Source organism: Balaenoptera musculus, chromosome X (assembly GCF_009873245.2).
Source record: "Balaenoptera musculus isolate JJ_BM4_2016_0621 chromosome X, mBalMus1.pri.v3, whole genome shotgun sequence".
Taxonomy (NCBI): domain Eukaryota; kingdom Metazoa; phylum Chordata; class Mammalia; order Artiodactyla; family Balaenopteridae; genus Balaenoptera; species Balaenoptera musculus.
In genome coordinates, this window is record NC_045806.1 from 125231324 (window position 1) to 125248247 (window position 16924).

General features: G+C 50.2%; 1 protein-coding gene across 4 annotated transcripts in view; it reads right to left on the bottom strand.

The window, feature by feature from the left end:
* CD99L2 (CD99 molecule like 2) overlaps window positions 1-13339 on the bottom strand; it is a 105066-nt gene extending 91727 nt beyond the window's left edge. The window contains exons 1-3 of one of the 4 annotated variants that reach the window (XM_036840316.1): window positions 13118-13211; window positions 8904-9043; window positions 8442-8597 (exon numbers count right to left, since the gene is read on the bottom strand). In XM_036840316.1, the coding sequence (XP_036696211.1) occupies window positions 8442-8538 (97 nt within the window). In that variant the 5' untranslated portion in view covers window positions 8539-8597; window positions 8904-9043; window positions 13118-13211. Of the gene's footprint in view, window positions 1-8441; window positions 9044-13117 lie in introns of all 4 variants that reach the window. The other 3 variants (XM_036840319.1, XM_036840318.1, XM_036840317.1) reach the window with 3 other exon arrangements.
* Between the last annotated feature and the right edge of the window lie 3585 nt (window positions 13340-16924).

A 16924-nucleotide genomic window follows, 5' to 3' on the forward strand; every position in this document is an offset into this window, starting at 1 on the left:
TCCCTTTGTCACCTGACATTACTCCTCTAACCCTTAACTGTCTAGCTGGCTCCCCACACGCTCGGCACGAGACTGTCTCCTCATCCGCAGGCCCCCTTGGCCACCTCATGTGTGTATGTGATAAGAAAAGGAACAACAGTTGACGTGAATGGAGCACTAAGGTTCACACCCTCTCTCTCCGCCCTCTCCCAGCCACCCTGTCATTAGGTACCATTATCGTCAGCCAAATATTATGTACAAACGTTTACTGAAATGAAATTTATAATAGCAAAGACCTGGAGTCCACCTTAATAGCCATCAGAAATCATGTACTGAAAACAATTTTAATTACACAAGAAAATGTAAGGTTACATGAACAGGATAAAGATATATCAATTTGTGTTTCTAGTAATGGCAGGATAGATTATTTGGAGCAACCTTCCAATTAAGAACAACTAAAATGGGTGATTTTAAAAAACATACCCTTAAAAACACTGAAGAACTGACAAAATGGTAAAAAACAACAACAAACATGGCGAAACCTAAGAGACAGCAGGAAATCCGGAGATGCGGGAACCCACGCACACCCAGCTGGACAAACTTTGCCTTTGATTTTGGCAACCTTCCAAGACAGGCAAAGGGGACTGTAGTTTGGGACCATGACCACCTAAATTGAGGAATCTATTTAATAGAAAAATTCTTCCCACATTAAACTGGGACACCAGAGGACTATACCCTTGGGGTAAGGGTGACTCAGAAACAAACTTGCCCCTTCCCAATTCAACCTCCAGAGGACTGCAAGGAAGGCTGCCTTGGTGCTGTGGAAACAAAGGGAAAAAATTAGACACTTGTTTTAAGTAGTCCCAGGCTAATAATGTCCTAAGGGCACCTGACAAAGTCAAATACAAATCTTCTCTGGAAGAAGGTACATTTATCCTAGACTTCAAAGCATCCCCACATATATAGTTCAAGGGCAATGAGTAGTACACAGCCAAAAATAACCAAGCACATGAGGAAATAAAGCATCCTGTGTGAGAACCATAGGAAAAGAATAGATCAATGAGCCAAGACTTGAACAGGCAATTCATAAAGAAATCAAATTGGACAATAAACATATGGAAAGATGCCCAACTTCATTAGTAACCAGAGAGATGCAAATGAAACCATAAAAATATAAAATTACACACCCACAAGTAGCTAAAATTATACAGAAGTCTGACAGTGCCAAGTGTTGGCACAACCACTTTGGAAGACGGTGTGGCATCACCTGCTAAGACTGAAGTTACAAATACTACATAACCCAGAAACTCCACTCCTAGGTAGAATCCAAGGACAGCAATGTTCAAACTTTTTGGCCTTATACGCTCAAAACTTGAGAATCTCAAAAAGCTTTTGTTTATGTGGGTTATATCCATTGACATTTATCATATTAGAAATTAAAACTGAGAAAAATGTAAAACACAAGAAGACGCAAGCCCACATTCCATTAGCCATCAGAGTAATGTTGTTACACATCACATCAACTCTGGAAACAACATACACTCGTGAGAAAATATTGCAAAATGCATTTAATATCTTAGTGTTATTATGAAAACAGCCTGACCTTGTGGACTCCTGAAAACACTTTGGGGGCCCTCCAAGGGTCCCCAGACCACAGTTTAAGAACCAGCACCCTAGATATATATATACAATGGAACTCTACTCAGCCATAAAAAAATGCCACTTGCAGCAACATGGATGAACTTAGAGATTATCATAAGTGAAGTAAGTCAGAGAAAGACAAATATCATATCACTTATATGTGGAATTTAAAATGTGACACAAATAAACTTACCTACAAAATAGAAACAGACTCACAGACATAGAGAACAGACATGTGATTGCCAAGGGGGAAGGGGGTGGGGGAGGGCTGGATTGGGAGTTTGGGATTAACAGATGCAAACTGTTATATATAGAATGGACAAACAACAAGGTCCTACTGTAGAGCACAGGGAACTCTATTCAGTATCCTGTGATAAACCATAATGGAAAAGAATATGAAAAAGAATGTATATATAACTGAATTACTTTGCTGTACAGCAGAAATTAACAACATTCTAAACCAAGTATACTTCAATAAGTTAAAAACAAAAAAAGAACCAGTACCCTAGGGAAACTTGTACATATCTACATAAGAATGGTTATGACAGAACTGCTTGAAACATTCAAAAACTGGAAACACCCAAACATCCATCAGTAAGAGAACAAGGGACTTCCCTGGTGGCACAGTGGTTAATAATCCTCCTGCCAATGCAGGGGACATGGGTTCAAACCCTGGTCTGGGAAGATCCCACATGCCACGGGGCAACTAAGCCTGTGCGCCACAACTACTGAGCCTATGTGCCACAACTACTGAAGCCTGCGCAGTAGAGCCTGCGCTCCACAACAAGAGAAGACATGGCAATGAGAAGCCCACGCACCGCAATGAAGAGTAGCCCCCACTTGCCGCAACTAGAGAAAGCCCGCGCACAGCAACAAAGACCCAATGCAGCCAAAAATAAATAAATAAATTTTTAAAAAATAAAGAAGAAATGAATTTTTTAAAAAACTTGTGGTATATTCAAACAGTGGAGTAATACATAGCAATGAAGATGAATAAGCCACAAATACACACAACAGATCATTAGCAATGGTGGGGGAAAGAGGCAAAACACAAAAGCCTACGTAGAGTGTAATTCCATTTCTACAAGGATACAGGACAGGCCAAACTAAACTATTTAGGGCCACATGCAAAGGTGTTAGAAGTATCAAGCAAAAAAAATGACTGCACAAAAGGCAGGCTAGTGTCACCTCTGGGGGGAGGGTGGGTCTGTGATCAGGAGGGGCACACAGAGGTCCACCTGGGTGCTGTCAACATTCTATTGCTTGGCCTGATTGGTGATGACACAGATCTTCACTTTATACTTATTTGTTAAAGGCCTTGCACACTTTTCTATATCTATGTCATATTTCACAATAAGGGAAAAAGCTATATACACAGGTCAATACTAATAATGTGAAATATATATTTCTACAGAGAAAAAAACTACTACTGAAATACGGTATTCCAGGGAATTCCCTGGCGGTCCAGTGGTTAGGACTCAGCGCTGTCACTGGCAGGACGCGGGTTCAATCCCTGGTAGGGGAACTAAGATCCTGCAAGCCATGCAGTGCGGCAAAAAAAAAAAAAAGTACTGTATTCCAACATGTTAACAGTGGCTAACCCTGGGTTATGGGGTTTGCATTTTCTCGACACCTCTCTACATTTTCAAAGTTTACTACAAAGAGCACATATTACTCATGTAACCATGTAAACACCTGGTATTGTCAGACTTCGTTATAGTTTTTAGCTTACTGGAGGGTATGTAATTTTATCTTATTACAGGTTAATTTGCATCTCTCCAATTACTAATGAGGTTGAGCATCTTTTCATACGTTTGTTGTCCAATTTGATTTCTTCTTTTATGAATTGCCTGGTCAAGTCTTTGGCTCATTTTTCTGTTTATTCTTTTTCACCAGTTCTCAGAAAATGGTAAAACATATTTAAAAAGACAAGGTCGTCAGCTAAAACTGAAGCTAATAAGGATCAACACAAACTAGATGGGACAAGCCTTCTGTGGGAATCTATGCAGAAAATAACTACCTAAGGAGACTGGTGATGCGCCTGATGTAACTAGGATGAGCTCAAAGCTCACCAAGGAGCCTACGGTGTTTTCCTGGTTGGCTGTGATCGGATTTACTCTCACATGTGTATCCTGAGGCAATGTGACGATGACAGAAAACTCCAGTGACTCCAGGAACTGAAAATGGAGAGTGGAATCACAAAGAATACGTCTGTCTGTTCAGCAGCGGGTCTCAACCTGGGCGGTTCTGCTCCCAGGGGCCATTGGGCAATGTCTGCACTCATCTGGGGCTGGCTGACTTGGGAGGGGGTACTACTGGCACCTAGTGGGGAGAAGCCAAGAATGCTGCTAAGTATCTCATGATGCACAGGACAGCCCTCCCGCTGAATTCTCCCACCCCAAATGTCAACGGTGCCATTGTTGAGAAACCCTGCTCAATAGCCTCTATCTGGGGTAAAACTGCTCCACCTTTTGTGACCCTTCTCCAAGTAGAAACAGTCAAAGCCCCGAGCTGTCCCACCTTGATGGGGGTACTCCAAAGCCCTTGAGACCCACCATGCAACTACCTGGGGGAGGAACTTCTAGCCAGAGGAGAGGGCAAACAAGAAGACGCCAAGGCGATGGACTGGACTTAACATACTGGAGGAGCAGCAAGCCAGCCCCGGGCAGGGGTGGGAGCCAAGGTCAGAGCATGCGTAGGCCCCATTCTGCTGGAACTTGTAGGCCACAGAGCGGTTTAGGTTTTATTTTCATTACAACTGGAAGCCACTGGAGGGTTCTGGGCAGAGGGATGCAATGCGATTTAGGTCTCTAAAGATGGTCTGGCTGCAATGTAGAGATTGGACCGTAGGGGGCAGAAGTGAACTCTGAGACACCTGTTGGGAGGTCACTGCCAGGGCTCCAACGAGAGGGGACAGTGGCCCAGCCAAGGGAGGTAGCCAGAGAGGAGGTGAAACAGGTGGGAGTCTGGACGATTCTGAGGGTGGTCACAGGCGTGGTCCGCTGACAGATCAGACGGGGGCCATGCGGGAAGGAAGCCATGGAGGAGTGGCCAGAGCCCCTAACAGCGAGGGGCTGCCAGTTACTCAGGTGGGAGGGGCAGGCTGGGAGGCAGCCAGCAGCAGCTCAGGTTTGCACTGGGTCTTCTGTGACGCGTATGAGCAAGGGTAATGGTCAGAATAACTTAACATGGCTGCACACGGCATGGACCCTTTGGTTGCTGGATTATGGGGAGGTCCAGGAATCCTGAGCGAAGGGCGAGTTGGTGGGAGGGGAGAACAGATGAATTGGAAGAATTTCAGTAACTTAACACCAGCAAGACATCAGAGGACCACGTGGGGATGCTGAATGCAGGAGTCTGGAGGTCAAGAGAGATCAGAGCTGGGGATAGAAACTGAAGAGTCAAAAGTATGCAGATGGGATTTCATTTAAAGCCATGAGGCTGGTGAAAGCACCTGGGAAGCGAGTGCAAGTAAAGCAGGTGGACTAGGCCCAAGGCATCCCCACAAGCCCTAAGGTCAGAGGTGAGGAAGAATGGCAAGGAATGACCAGTGCGGCTTCCCAGAAGCCAAGGGGAGAAAGTGTTTCCAGGGGAGGGTGTCAGATGACCCTTGGACCCAGCCACACTGAGGTCACCACTAACCTTGGCCAGGAGCAGCTGCGGGGGAGGGGTGGGAAGCCAAGTGTTGGGAGGAAATTAATGGGAGCCCCAAACTTCTACAAGTCCACACGGTATACTGTATTTTACGAATGAAAGATTAAAATATAGTTCTTGTTTGTTTCTTTTTAGGCACTACTTTGGATTTTTGCTTTTTTTTTTTTAAGCTGAACGACAGAGCCAAATGAATGAATGGTGAGAAAGTAAAAGGGATTGCTCCCGAAAGATAGCCCAGAACTCTGCAGGAGGCCAACGGGATATGAAGAGCAACTAAATTAGAATTGCTCCCGGGACAGTTCTTCCTCTGAGCTCATTGGGACTCTGAGCCCAGCTCAGTAATTCGGTGGGCACTTTGGTTCTGGTCAATAAAGGCTTTTGTAAACGAAAGCCCCTGAATGCTCATTAGAAGCAATGCAAGCAAGCAAAGAAGGCAGCCCTTGGGCAGGTGGCCTCTTTCCCATTCTCCTCCCCTCTGGGGAGCCTAACTTGGCTAATAGCTGGACAACACAGCCTATTTGCATTAGCAGTTAATTGGCTACTCCAACAATTCTGTGAGGCCGACAAAGCAGAGGTCAGCAGCCTCTTGGTGCAGATAAGGCAACTGTGGCCAGCAAATGGTGGGGCCACGCTGGAATGCAGGCCCGTGTTAATTCCATCATCCCAGGCTAGCTGAAGCAGCAATAAAAATAAAAAGAAGGTCAAAATGAGCCCTGAGTGCCTTGGCACTATTCTGGGGGTCATGAATTCCACACTGCAACAATGTTTCTTGCTGAGGGTACCCCCTCTAAGTTGGAAAACAGTCCCAAACAGAACCACCTTGCAATGCCAGCCAGAGGCTGTCTGGCCGCTCCTTTAAACAGATGTTCACTGAGCTGTGGCACTCCTCTCTGTGGGATTCCACTACAGTTTTCAAAGTGTTTTTGTTTTAAAGTTGCAGAACCCTCTGACATCTGATGAGCAACCCCATGTAGAAAACAAACAAAAACAGAGCTCAAAACTACTTGAGGGCTTACTTGGTGACGCAGCGGTTAAGAATCCACCTGCCAATGCAGGGGACACGGGTTCGAGCCCTGGTCCGGGAAGATCCCACGTGCGGCGGAGAAACAAAGCCCGTGCACCACAACTACTGAGCCCACGTGCCACAACTACTGAAGCCCACGTGCGACAACTACTGAAGCCCACGCGCCTAGAGCCCGTGCTCCGCAACGAGAGAAGCCACCGCAATGAGAAGCCCACACACTGCAACGAAGAGTAGCCCCCGCTCACTGCAACTAGAGAAAACCCACACGCAGCAACGAAGACCCAACACAGCCAAAAATAAATAAATTCATTAAAAAAAACTAGCTGAAGGTGGAGTGGCGGTCCAGGCCCACCCATTTCTGCTCTGGTCCTTTCCCCCACCCCGCCTGGGGACAAAGGTGAGCCGGCAGCCCACTCCTCCTCCTCAGCAAAGGGGCAGGCACAGCCCAGACAAGGAAGAAAGCCTGTCTGCTGTACCCAGACTGCACCTGCTTCAAACGCAGCCATCGTGACTGGGGGGGGGGCCGGGGCGGGGCGTAGGAAAGGCCTTTTGGGACACAGCCGGGGGCCCCCGATACAGGTGGCCCACTGAACAGGGCGCACTCTGCAATCTCCTTCAGGAGTAGTTTAAAATCAAACCCAGGCAAAAGAAATCCAGCTGCCTTCCAGGGCCCTCAGAGGTGCTTCAAAGCATTCATTGCCGCACCAAGGCCACCACCACAATCCAATTTTCTGCACATTTATTTTAAAATCCTGAACTGAGAGCAGATTGGGGGTTGATTTAAAATGGGAAAATTGAAACAATGTAAAGAAACACCACAAGCTAGTTTTTTCAAAGAATGAAGCGGACGCTAATATCCACCCCTTAGCTTCTCCTAGCTTCCTCTTGCTGCTGTAATAAATGATGGCCAACATAGTGCCCTGCAACGCACACTTTTATCTTACCGTTTGGGAGGTCAGAAGTCCAACGCGGTCTCCCTGGGCTGAAATCAAGGTATTGCCAGGGCTGCATTACTTCTGGAAGCTCTAGGGCAGAGTCTGTGTATTCCTTGGCTCCCGGCCCCTTCCATCTTTGGAGCCAGCAAAGGCAGGGGACTCTTTCTCGCGTGGCATCACTCTAACCCTCACTCCTCTACCTTCCTCTTCGATATTTAAAGGAACCTCATCCTTTAATTAGCCAGCATAACCCAGGAGAATCTTATTTTCAGGCCAGCTGATTGGCAACCTAATTCCACCTGCTACCTTAATTCCCCTCTACTGTTGAGGAAGGAGATAGATAGGCCCTGGGTTAACCTGCTGCAACTGGTTTCAACTGGTTTCATGCTGACCCTTTGAGATGAACTACAAGAATTAAGCACCATGACTGGCTGAAAGACAAAGGAGCCCACCACAGCCTCCTCATTTTTGTGGTCAAGATTTCCCAGGCCGACACATGTGCAGAAGGGGTCCCAGGTCATCCTCTAGTAACCTTGGCCACACTGTAATATCATTAGCATTGCGGTTTTGACCCTTCCCCCTCTCCCCCTGGGTTTTGCTTAGGTGCTCACGAGAAAGATTCAAAATAGTGCTTGAGGGGCTTCCCTGGTGGCGCAGTGGTTGAGAATCTGCCTGCCAATGCAGGGGACCCGGGTTCAAGCCCTGGTCCGGGAAGATCCCACGTGCTGCGGAGCAACTAAACCCGTGTGCCATGACTACTGAGCCTGCGCTCTAGAGCCCACGAGCCACAACTACTGAGCCCGTGAGCCACAACTACTGAAGCCCGCGTGCTTAGAGTCCATGCTCTGCAACAAGAGAAGCCACCGCAATGAGAAGCCCTCGCACCGCACCGAAGAGTAGCCCCCGCTCGCCGCAACTAGAGGAAGCCTGCACGCAGCAACGAACACCCAACGTACCAAAAATAAATAAATAAATACATAAATTTATTAAAGAAAAAAAACTAGTGCTTGGTGGAAGCCCAAATAAGGAATTGCAGATGACATGATCATAGGGGAGAAAAAAGGAGGGTCACCCTCATCTAAACCCCAGAAGACTAACCCCATATTAACTACCTAAGCTACCCCAGAGCGCAAGGCATTGCTACCCCTACTCCATGAGTTTGCCTGTGTGCTCTCCCACATGTACTGTGCTTCTAATAAAGTCTGTACCTGCTTTGCAGTCTTGGTCTCTTTGCTGAATTCTCTCTTCAAAGAAGACAAAGACTGAGGTCCTCTTGCCGGCTGAAATCACTATGTAACCTCCCATAGTCACAGGTTCCAGAGATTAGGGCATGGACATCTTTGGGGGCCATTTGGAACACTGACCTGCATGAAAGATTTCTCCCCTGTTTCTATTACGCGTTTAGGATGACTTTAGGCTTTTACATGCAAACCAAGATTGGCCAGTCAGTGGACCTGTGAGCCAGCCTCAGGGAGGGCCCAGCCTGGGCTGGGGAACAGGAAACTCCAGACAGAGCCGGGCCTCCCCCCACACGCCAAGAGCAGCAGAGGAATACATGCCAAGTGCAAAGGGGAGGAGTGGACACACAGCAGGGAAAGCACCACCACCAGGTGGGGGAAGAACCCAGAACGGGAGTCAGTGCGCCTGGAAAGGATCTTTCCTGAACTCACGAAAACCAAAATCAGCTGCTCCCCACACTCCCCTGCGAGCTGCCAACAGCCTCTTCACCCTCATCGCCGTCACCTCTGCTGGAGGCCCCTCCTCAGTGCCTGCTGGCACTGACTCTTGGGTGATTTCTGTGTGTGTGCGCCTGTTTAAGAAACACACACATTTTTGTTACCTGGTATCCAAAATGATGGAGGGGATGGGATGTGACCTTTGACAGTGAGGAAGGGGCTGCAAACCAGTCAAAACAGGTGAGACTAAAAGGCAAACAGTCCCTAGGCCCTGTCGGTCCACTGCAGTGACCGGGGTGCATAAGGGCAACCCCGAGCCACGCAGGACAGGGAAGGTCCCCCCTGCCCAGGATGCGCCTTTGCAGGGGCCACTGCTGCACTCAGGCGGGCCAATCCTCCAGGTGCCCCAGGGGTCTGTCTGGCTCAAACCCAATAGCCCAAGTCAGCCCACACGGCTTCTGCCTGGATCCCAGCGCCACCAGCACTCGGGGCCCCCCCTGCTCTCGCTCTCCCTGGCCCGACCAAACTCGGGGGCCCTGAAGACCAACCCCAACCCAGGGGTCACATGCTGCCACCTCCCTCATTTGTTCTGCTTGGACTGCAGTGAATGTTTTAAACAGAGATATAATCCACATACCATACAACTCACCCTTTCAAAGCGTACAATTTAGTGGTTCTTGGTACATTCACGAGGTTGTACAACCACCACCTCTATCCAGTTCCAGAACATTTCCATCACCCTAAAAGGAAACCTGGTACCTATTAGGCAGTCACTCTTCATTCCCCTTAGACCCTGGCAACCACTTATCTACTTTTTGTCTCTATGGATTTGCCAACTCTGGACATTACATATAAACGGAATCATGCAATATGTGGGCTTTTGTGTCTGGCTTCCTTCACTTAGCATAATATTTTCAAGGTTTGCCCTGTGTATTTTTTAAATGTGGCTTGGAATAATAGTTACTAGCACAGAGCTCACTCGGAGCCAGGTGTTGTGCTAAGTACTTTATCCATTTGCACTCATTTAATCCTAGTAACAGCCCCATGAGGCAGATGGTGGTATTATCCCCATTTTCCAGATGAGAAAACTGAGGCAACAAGCAGTTAAGTGACTTGCCCTGCACCGTGGTAGCGCTGGGCAGGCCTGCTTCGCAGCTGGCACTCTCCCTCTCTTGGCCGGGCTGCCTCTCTTTAAAGGAGCAGGCACTTGGAGATCTGCCAGCACGCTCATCACACATTCTTGGCCACGGCTCCCATTTCTGTCACCTGCCCCATCCCTGGATATAACTGCATTTATGACCCCTCCTTTGGTTACTCAGATAAACCTGAGTTCAAGTCCAAAACCTCACTGGACCACATTTTTCATCTGAGTTATGGGTTACCGCTCAGTTACTTTTCAAGGCTGTATGCAAACAGCCATTACGAACATCAGGAGACAAGATGGGTCACAGTGCCAAGCTTTCAGGGTAGTTAGGAGGTGTAAATGTGTGTGAGGCCCTGAGGGCCTGGCGCGTGGAAGACACTGGGGAAGTGGAGCCCTCGTATGATTATTACCCACCCGTACCCCTGAGATTCTTCTCCCCGGAAGTCAAAAGCGCAGCTTCCATTTCTGTAGGTGCAGACAGGGGACATACCTGTCCTCAGACGATTTTTCAGAACTAGTAAAATACACAGTGAACTAAAAGCCCATCTGTAATTAGAACAGGAATGACTTGTTAACCACCTTTTAAACTCCTGGGAGCCTAAAATCTGTCTCAACTTGCCTGAGTCCGTGCGGATTTCACAATCGTGCTTCGAGGTTCTGAGTGTCTCCTGAGGCCTGCCAGGCTTTCTAGGTCACACCTCATTACTGAGGACCAGGACCAAGAAGAAAGTGGCTCTTGGGCAGACCCACCTGATCCACCACCTGGGGGCTCCCAGAGAGCCAGTGGGTACCTAACTGAGACCTGCTTTGTGTTTGTTCATTTTGACACAGTAGCTCTGAAACTAACTGCCCGGATCCCCAAAGGGGACCACCAATGCAAAACCCGTATTTGTCATGTTGTTCTGCACAAAAGATCCAGGAAACTGGGGCCCTACCTTGACGCAAAAGCTTCTTCTGGTTCAGCGTTAATTAAAATTTAAAAAGATCACTGGCTAGCAATCTTAAATGGGTGGGATCCTGGCTCTATCCTTCCGAGTTATGTGACCAGGGACCCCTCATCTGGAAGGCGGGGATTATACCTAACAAGCCAAACTCCTGGGGCAATTAAAAAATATATATGTGAAGTGGTACACAGCAAGCCCTCAGGAGATGGTAGCTGGTGGCAGGGTTGCAAATCTGAGGGTGACACACGCCTGGTTCCCTCGAGATACCTTTATGAGTTGTTAGGCATTATACAGATGAGCAAACCGAACCAAGTTCAGAGCACTTTCCCAAGGCCACTTGGCCAGTAAGGCGTAGGAGGAGGGCAGCCTCCAGGTGTAAAGGCATTATGCCTAATACTTAAAAGCAAGGACAGTGGAATCAGACGAGCCTGGAATCAAATCTTAGCTTTGCCACCTGAGGCAAGTTACTTCACCTCTGTGCGCCTCCGTTTCCTCATCTGTAAAATGGCTGCACCCATTTGCAGTTTCCCCCACCACTTTGTAAATCACCTAGTGTAACCCGTAATGATAAAAACCTGACACCTCATCATTTAAATTCCTCACCTTCTCAATGTGCCTACCATGTTGAAGACCTGCAGAAGACAGCCTTGAAGGGAGAATTTTTCGAACTTTTTTGCACTTCCACTTTCAAATGTCCCATATCATTAGATGCAAGTTAATCAAGTGATCATACTTTTCCCCACAAATGCATCATAAACAAAATAAAAATCTTAACCCCGAAGGGAAAAATGAAACAAAATTCAACAACCCTGTAACTTGCTTTATTATTCTTCACTGCACTAATTGTATATAGATTACGATGTTTGCACTTATTTTCTCCCGCATCAGGATGTCAGCTCCACGAGGACAGAGCCTGAATTTTGTTCACTGCTGCAGCATCAGTGTCTAGAACAGAGCCTGGCACCTTTGTAGAATGCTGAATGGCTCTTCTTGTACAGACTCCAGGAGGGCTGCCCGCATGAGAAACATTTCTACATCTTTTGCAAAACTGCTTTGGACTGTCTACTGTTTTCCAGTGTTCCTTATAAGTAACATAACCCTCACTAGAACGCACTTATAGGACACGGTTTTGTTTTTGCTGAGCTCATGTGTTTTTAACTAGCTGAATCTGCCTTTGTGTCAGGAAGCTCAGAGCACAATTCTGTGCTCACTGCACTGTTTTCCTCAACCTCTTTTTCTGATGTGGAGATGAGATAAGTAAGTGTAAGAAGATTCTGCTGGGACTCGTTGGCGACCCTATTTTTAACCACAGACTGCATTTATTCTAAGAAGACGCTTCTCAAACTTAAATGTGCCTGCGAATTACCCGGGGATCTAGTTAATGCAGAATCTGACTCAGTAGGTCAGGGGCGGGGCCTGAGATGCTGCATTCCTAACAAGTCCCAAGAGATGTCGTTGCGGGCCTTGGACCACACTTTGAGTAGCGAGGGTCTAAGAAACTTGCTTCCTTGATTTGGTAGAATTTCTCTCTCCTCCTCCTTGGCAAAATATCACCAATGGCTCGAAAACTGGGGCGGGTACCAGAAGCTCCTGGGGAGCTGGTTAGACTTACACACCGCCGTTCCCCGTCCACCCCCCGTCCACCCCCCCATCCCCGCCGAGATCCTGACAAAGTAGGAGTGAGCACAGGAAGCTCCCCAGGTGCTTCTGCTGCAGGTGGCCTGGAAACACATTTTGAGAAGCCCTGCTCGGGGAATGAGTGCTCTCTTCAAGGTTTTTCCAACGGCAATCTCCCGGGGACAGGTGTTGTCACCGGCGGAGACACCTTGTTCAGGATTTTAAGGGGGGAGTATCCCGCTGTTTCTAGCCCAGCACCAGGAGGGGTCCCGGTCCCTCCCCACCGGCCACATGGACTGCGGCACGGTCAGCCCCCGCGGGCTCGGGGCTAGCACCCCCGCCCCATCCTCCCGCACGGCCCCGCCTGCCCGCCGGCAGCCTCCGCAGCAGGCCCTCGGGCGGGGGCCGAGCCGCTCATGCGCACCACCGGGCCCACGGGGCGCAGGGCCCCCGCCCCACGGGCCCAGAGGGCGGGGTCCCCGCGTGCCCCCCGCCCGCCTTACCTCTCTGGACCACAGTGGCCAAGGAGAAAGCGAGGCAGATGAGGAACGCCGAGTGCCAGGCCACCATGGTTGGGAGCGGGCGGTCGGGGCCCAGAGGAGCACAGTTAGCGCGAGAGCGCCCGAGGGGGTGGTCGGGGAGGAGCCGGGAAGGAGGAGGAGGAGCAGAAGAGGGAGGAACCCTGCCGCTACTGCAGGGCCTCGCCCAGAACCGGCGCGCGCGCGGCGCGGCCCCGGGAGGGCGGGGGAGGGGCGCGCGCGAGCTCTGGCGGGGCGTGCCCGACGGAGACGAGGTGAGGTGGGGTGGGACTGCGACTGTGGTGCGAGGGGCGGGGCGAGCCTGCAGTCTCGGGGGCGGGGCCTATGCGCGAGGGGCGGGGCGGCAGCCTGCGGGCGGGGCTGGAGCTTGAGGGGCGGAGCCCGCGGGCACCCAGCAGGTTAGGCTGTCTGGGTCCCGGCCAGCGCCGGCCCGCGCCTCGCGGGCCCCTTCACACCCCGCCCTCGAAAGGGAAGTCTCAGAGGTGGGCCCTGCGGGCCCGGAGCAGTGAGTCAACAGTGGCTGGGGAGCCGGAGGCGCTGGCAGCAAGGGTATGCGGTGATTTCCACCCGGCGCGCCAGACTCCTCTAGGGCCCGGAGCAGGACCCAAGGCGGCGCACAAGCCTGGTGCGTTCTGCCAGCCGGGTGACCTTGAACAGGGCTCTTCCCCTTCTGGCCTTGGTGTCCTCCCGGTAAAGGGCTGTTCCCTAGGGGTCCCTCCAGCTGCGGCTCCAGGACCCGGCACCCGCGCTCCTGCCCCCGTCGCCTTGGCGGAACTTGTTTGTCAGAACCGCCGGCTGCCCTCCCACTTAGCTGATCCTGCAGTGGAGCCCTGCCCAGAGATGAAAGAAAAGGGCCATTTTCGTGGCTGGCCGCGGTTGGCAAACAGCGGCACGTCTGGAGGAAACGAGCCTGAGGCGGGGGGCAGGCGAGAGGGAAGTTGCGGGGTGACCTGGAGCCGAGCGCCGCGGGCCCGGGGGAGGAAGGAGGAGGGACAGGGTCAGCTCCCCCGAGGCTTTGATGAATGCGCTGAAAGCGCGAGTTCACATCTGCAGAGTCGATCTGTAAACGTGCTCAGTGATCGACACACACGCTGCAGTCCTTTCCCATGAACCCCTCCAACCGAGCCCATCTCCGGGACCGGGTGAAATCAGATTCCGACACTGACTGTAACAGCAAAATGCCCGCTGCAGCCTTTGACGTGAACGCTCTCAAGAAGGGCTCCGGCTGCAGCCGGCTTTCAAAGACAAAGAGAAAGCGCCGCTGCTCCCCGGAGTCGTCGAGCCTGTCCCTGCCATTATTCGACACAGGCTGCCCTGGGCCACATCCTCCTTGAGGGTAGCTACTACCATCTCCCCCCAGTGTCCCTTCGGTAGGCTTCCTGTGTCTCCCACAGGGCCACACCTCCATACCCCCCCAGAGGCTTCCCCCACCCTCTGAGCCATAGTAGGGGGCGGGGGTCTCCCTGAGATGGAGCCAAAATCTTTCCCTCTGTGACTTGTATCCATTGCTCTGAATCTTGGGGCTGCAAAAACAAAACATACAAGGAGTGAGCGGATATTCTGATTTTCAGGGCAGTGCTTATTCTATGACACTAGCAGGAGAATTAACAGAAATAGCTAGTGGTTATTGAACACACACGATATACATGGTATATTCCAGGCATTTTATTCTTATTTTTTATTCCCACAACAACTTCATGTATCACCTCAATAATTAATGAGGGAAAAGGAGCAAAATGGAGATTCCTTGAGGTTGGGGAGTTAACCAGGTCCAGTCCCATAGTGTCAAAGTGGGGCACGGGGATCACCAGGAACCCCAGCAGGTGAATGGCTAAGAACATGTGCTTCCGAGCCAGACAGAGTGGTGATCCTGGCTGGACGCAATAAGGTCGTGCTAAGGATTAAATGAGATACTGGAAAGCAAGTGGTCTCGGACACAGTGAGCGGAGACGCATTACTTGTTACTCTTATAACAGCTAAAGAAATACTGGCTACTGTGAGGTTGGGCAGTTGCTGTGTATTCCAGGATGCGAATATGCCCCAACTTGCCCACTAACTCTGGGTGCCCTGTGCCATTCCCTTGCCCTCGGGCTTCAGGAGTCCCACCTGTAAGGAGGGCACTAGACATCATGCTCTTTTAGAGCTCTTGAGGCTCTGATGGGTGAACCTCAGCACCTACACACTCAGCTACACTGAGGAGGCTTGAGGAGGTGAGGAAAATGCAGCCTCTAAGTGAGGCATCTCAGTCACACGCAGCTGGGGCTCTAACTGGTCAATGTGTAGTAGAGATACCTCAATCCCAGCAGCAAGACACTGGCCACAGTGTAACATGCAGGAAGACTGTTTTCTAGCTCAGGGGTGGTTGGCACACTGGCTTGCAGGTCAAATCCAGCCCGCCCGCCCGTTTGTATGACCTGCAAACTAGGAATGGTATTTGTACCTTTAAATGGTTGAAAAAATCAAAAGAAGGTTATTTTGTGACAGGGGACATTTAGACAAAATTTACGTGTCAGGATCCACGAAGCTGGTGGGAACACAGCCACGCGCATTCGTTTCTGTACTGTCTACGGCTGTTCTTGTGCTACCACAGCAGAATTGAGTAGGTGCAACAGAGACCATGGAGCCCACACAGCCTAAAATATCTACTACCTAGCGCTTTACAGAAAAAGTGTGTTGGCCTCCATTCTAGCAGATTGAACTATAGCAAGGATGAATAGTAACAGGCGATGGTGCAGGGCCTAAAGAGTGGGCTCCTGTAGAACAGGGGATGAGCACAGGAGCTGGCACGGGAACAAGAAGCAACAGAAAAGGATCATGTTTATCGTGTGCCAAAAGACACCCACTCAAAAAAACCCAAAGAACAAAAAAACAGGCCTTTAGTCAAAATACTGCAAATGTCCGAGGTCAGTTATCCTGCCAGATAACTCTCCCTATGTAAAATGACTCATCTGAGGCCTGGTTTGTCTCTCAGTCTCTTATAAGTTAGGTTAGTGTGAGTCTGAGGGAACCGATGACATCAGGGCCTGAGCCTACCAGGCTGAGGACCTCCCTGGAACTTGGTGAGCCTCTCAAGTAGCTGCTACCCTGCTGAACTGCAATTGATGGTGGAGCTGATTTACATACAGGAAATTCTACACTTAGAAACCATGATTCTGTGCCCCCGAATACACACACTCCCCACTGCCACTGCATGTGGGTGCTGGGACTGACTCCTGGCCAAGCCTGCCTTGTCTCCACATCACCCTCCTTGTCCTCACCCTCTTGCTACTCCTCACCCCTTCTTGAACTTCTCATATCCTGCAGATGTTCACCACTTGGGAAGCCATTTGGCCTGACGAGCTCCTCTCCTAAAACGCCCACCTTGCCTCAGCACTGACCTAGGCAGAGAAGTGTGACATGGACAAATGGCCACCAGGCTAGTCTGGGAGTACAGGAGAGGCACAGATGGAGCTGGGAGGGCTTACACTAATCTGAGTTACGTAGGCTTCTGAGGGCAAGCCTGGTCTTCCGTCACACCCCACCATATCCTGAGGAAGATGTGTTCTAAATTCCAAAACAGCTGTTCTCTCACTATTAGCGCAGAGTTCCCGTGCTTGCTCCCAAGTGCCACAAACCGCCCCTTGCGGCCCCCCCCAAGGGGGCCACCCTCACCTGTGGCCAAAATTAGACCCGCCTGGTAGCATCTGCCCACCAGGGCTCTGGAATGGCCTTGCCATCAGCCCCATCACTGTTGAAGGTGCCCATCTGGAGAGCACCACTCTCCATGTCAGC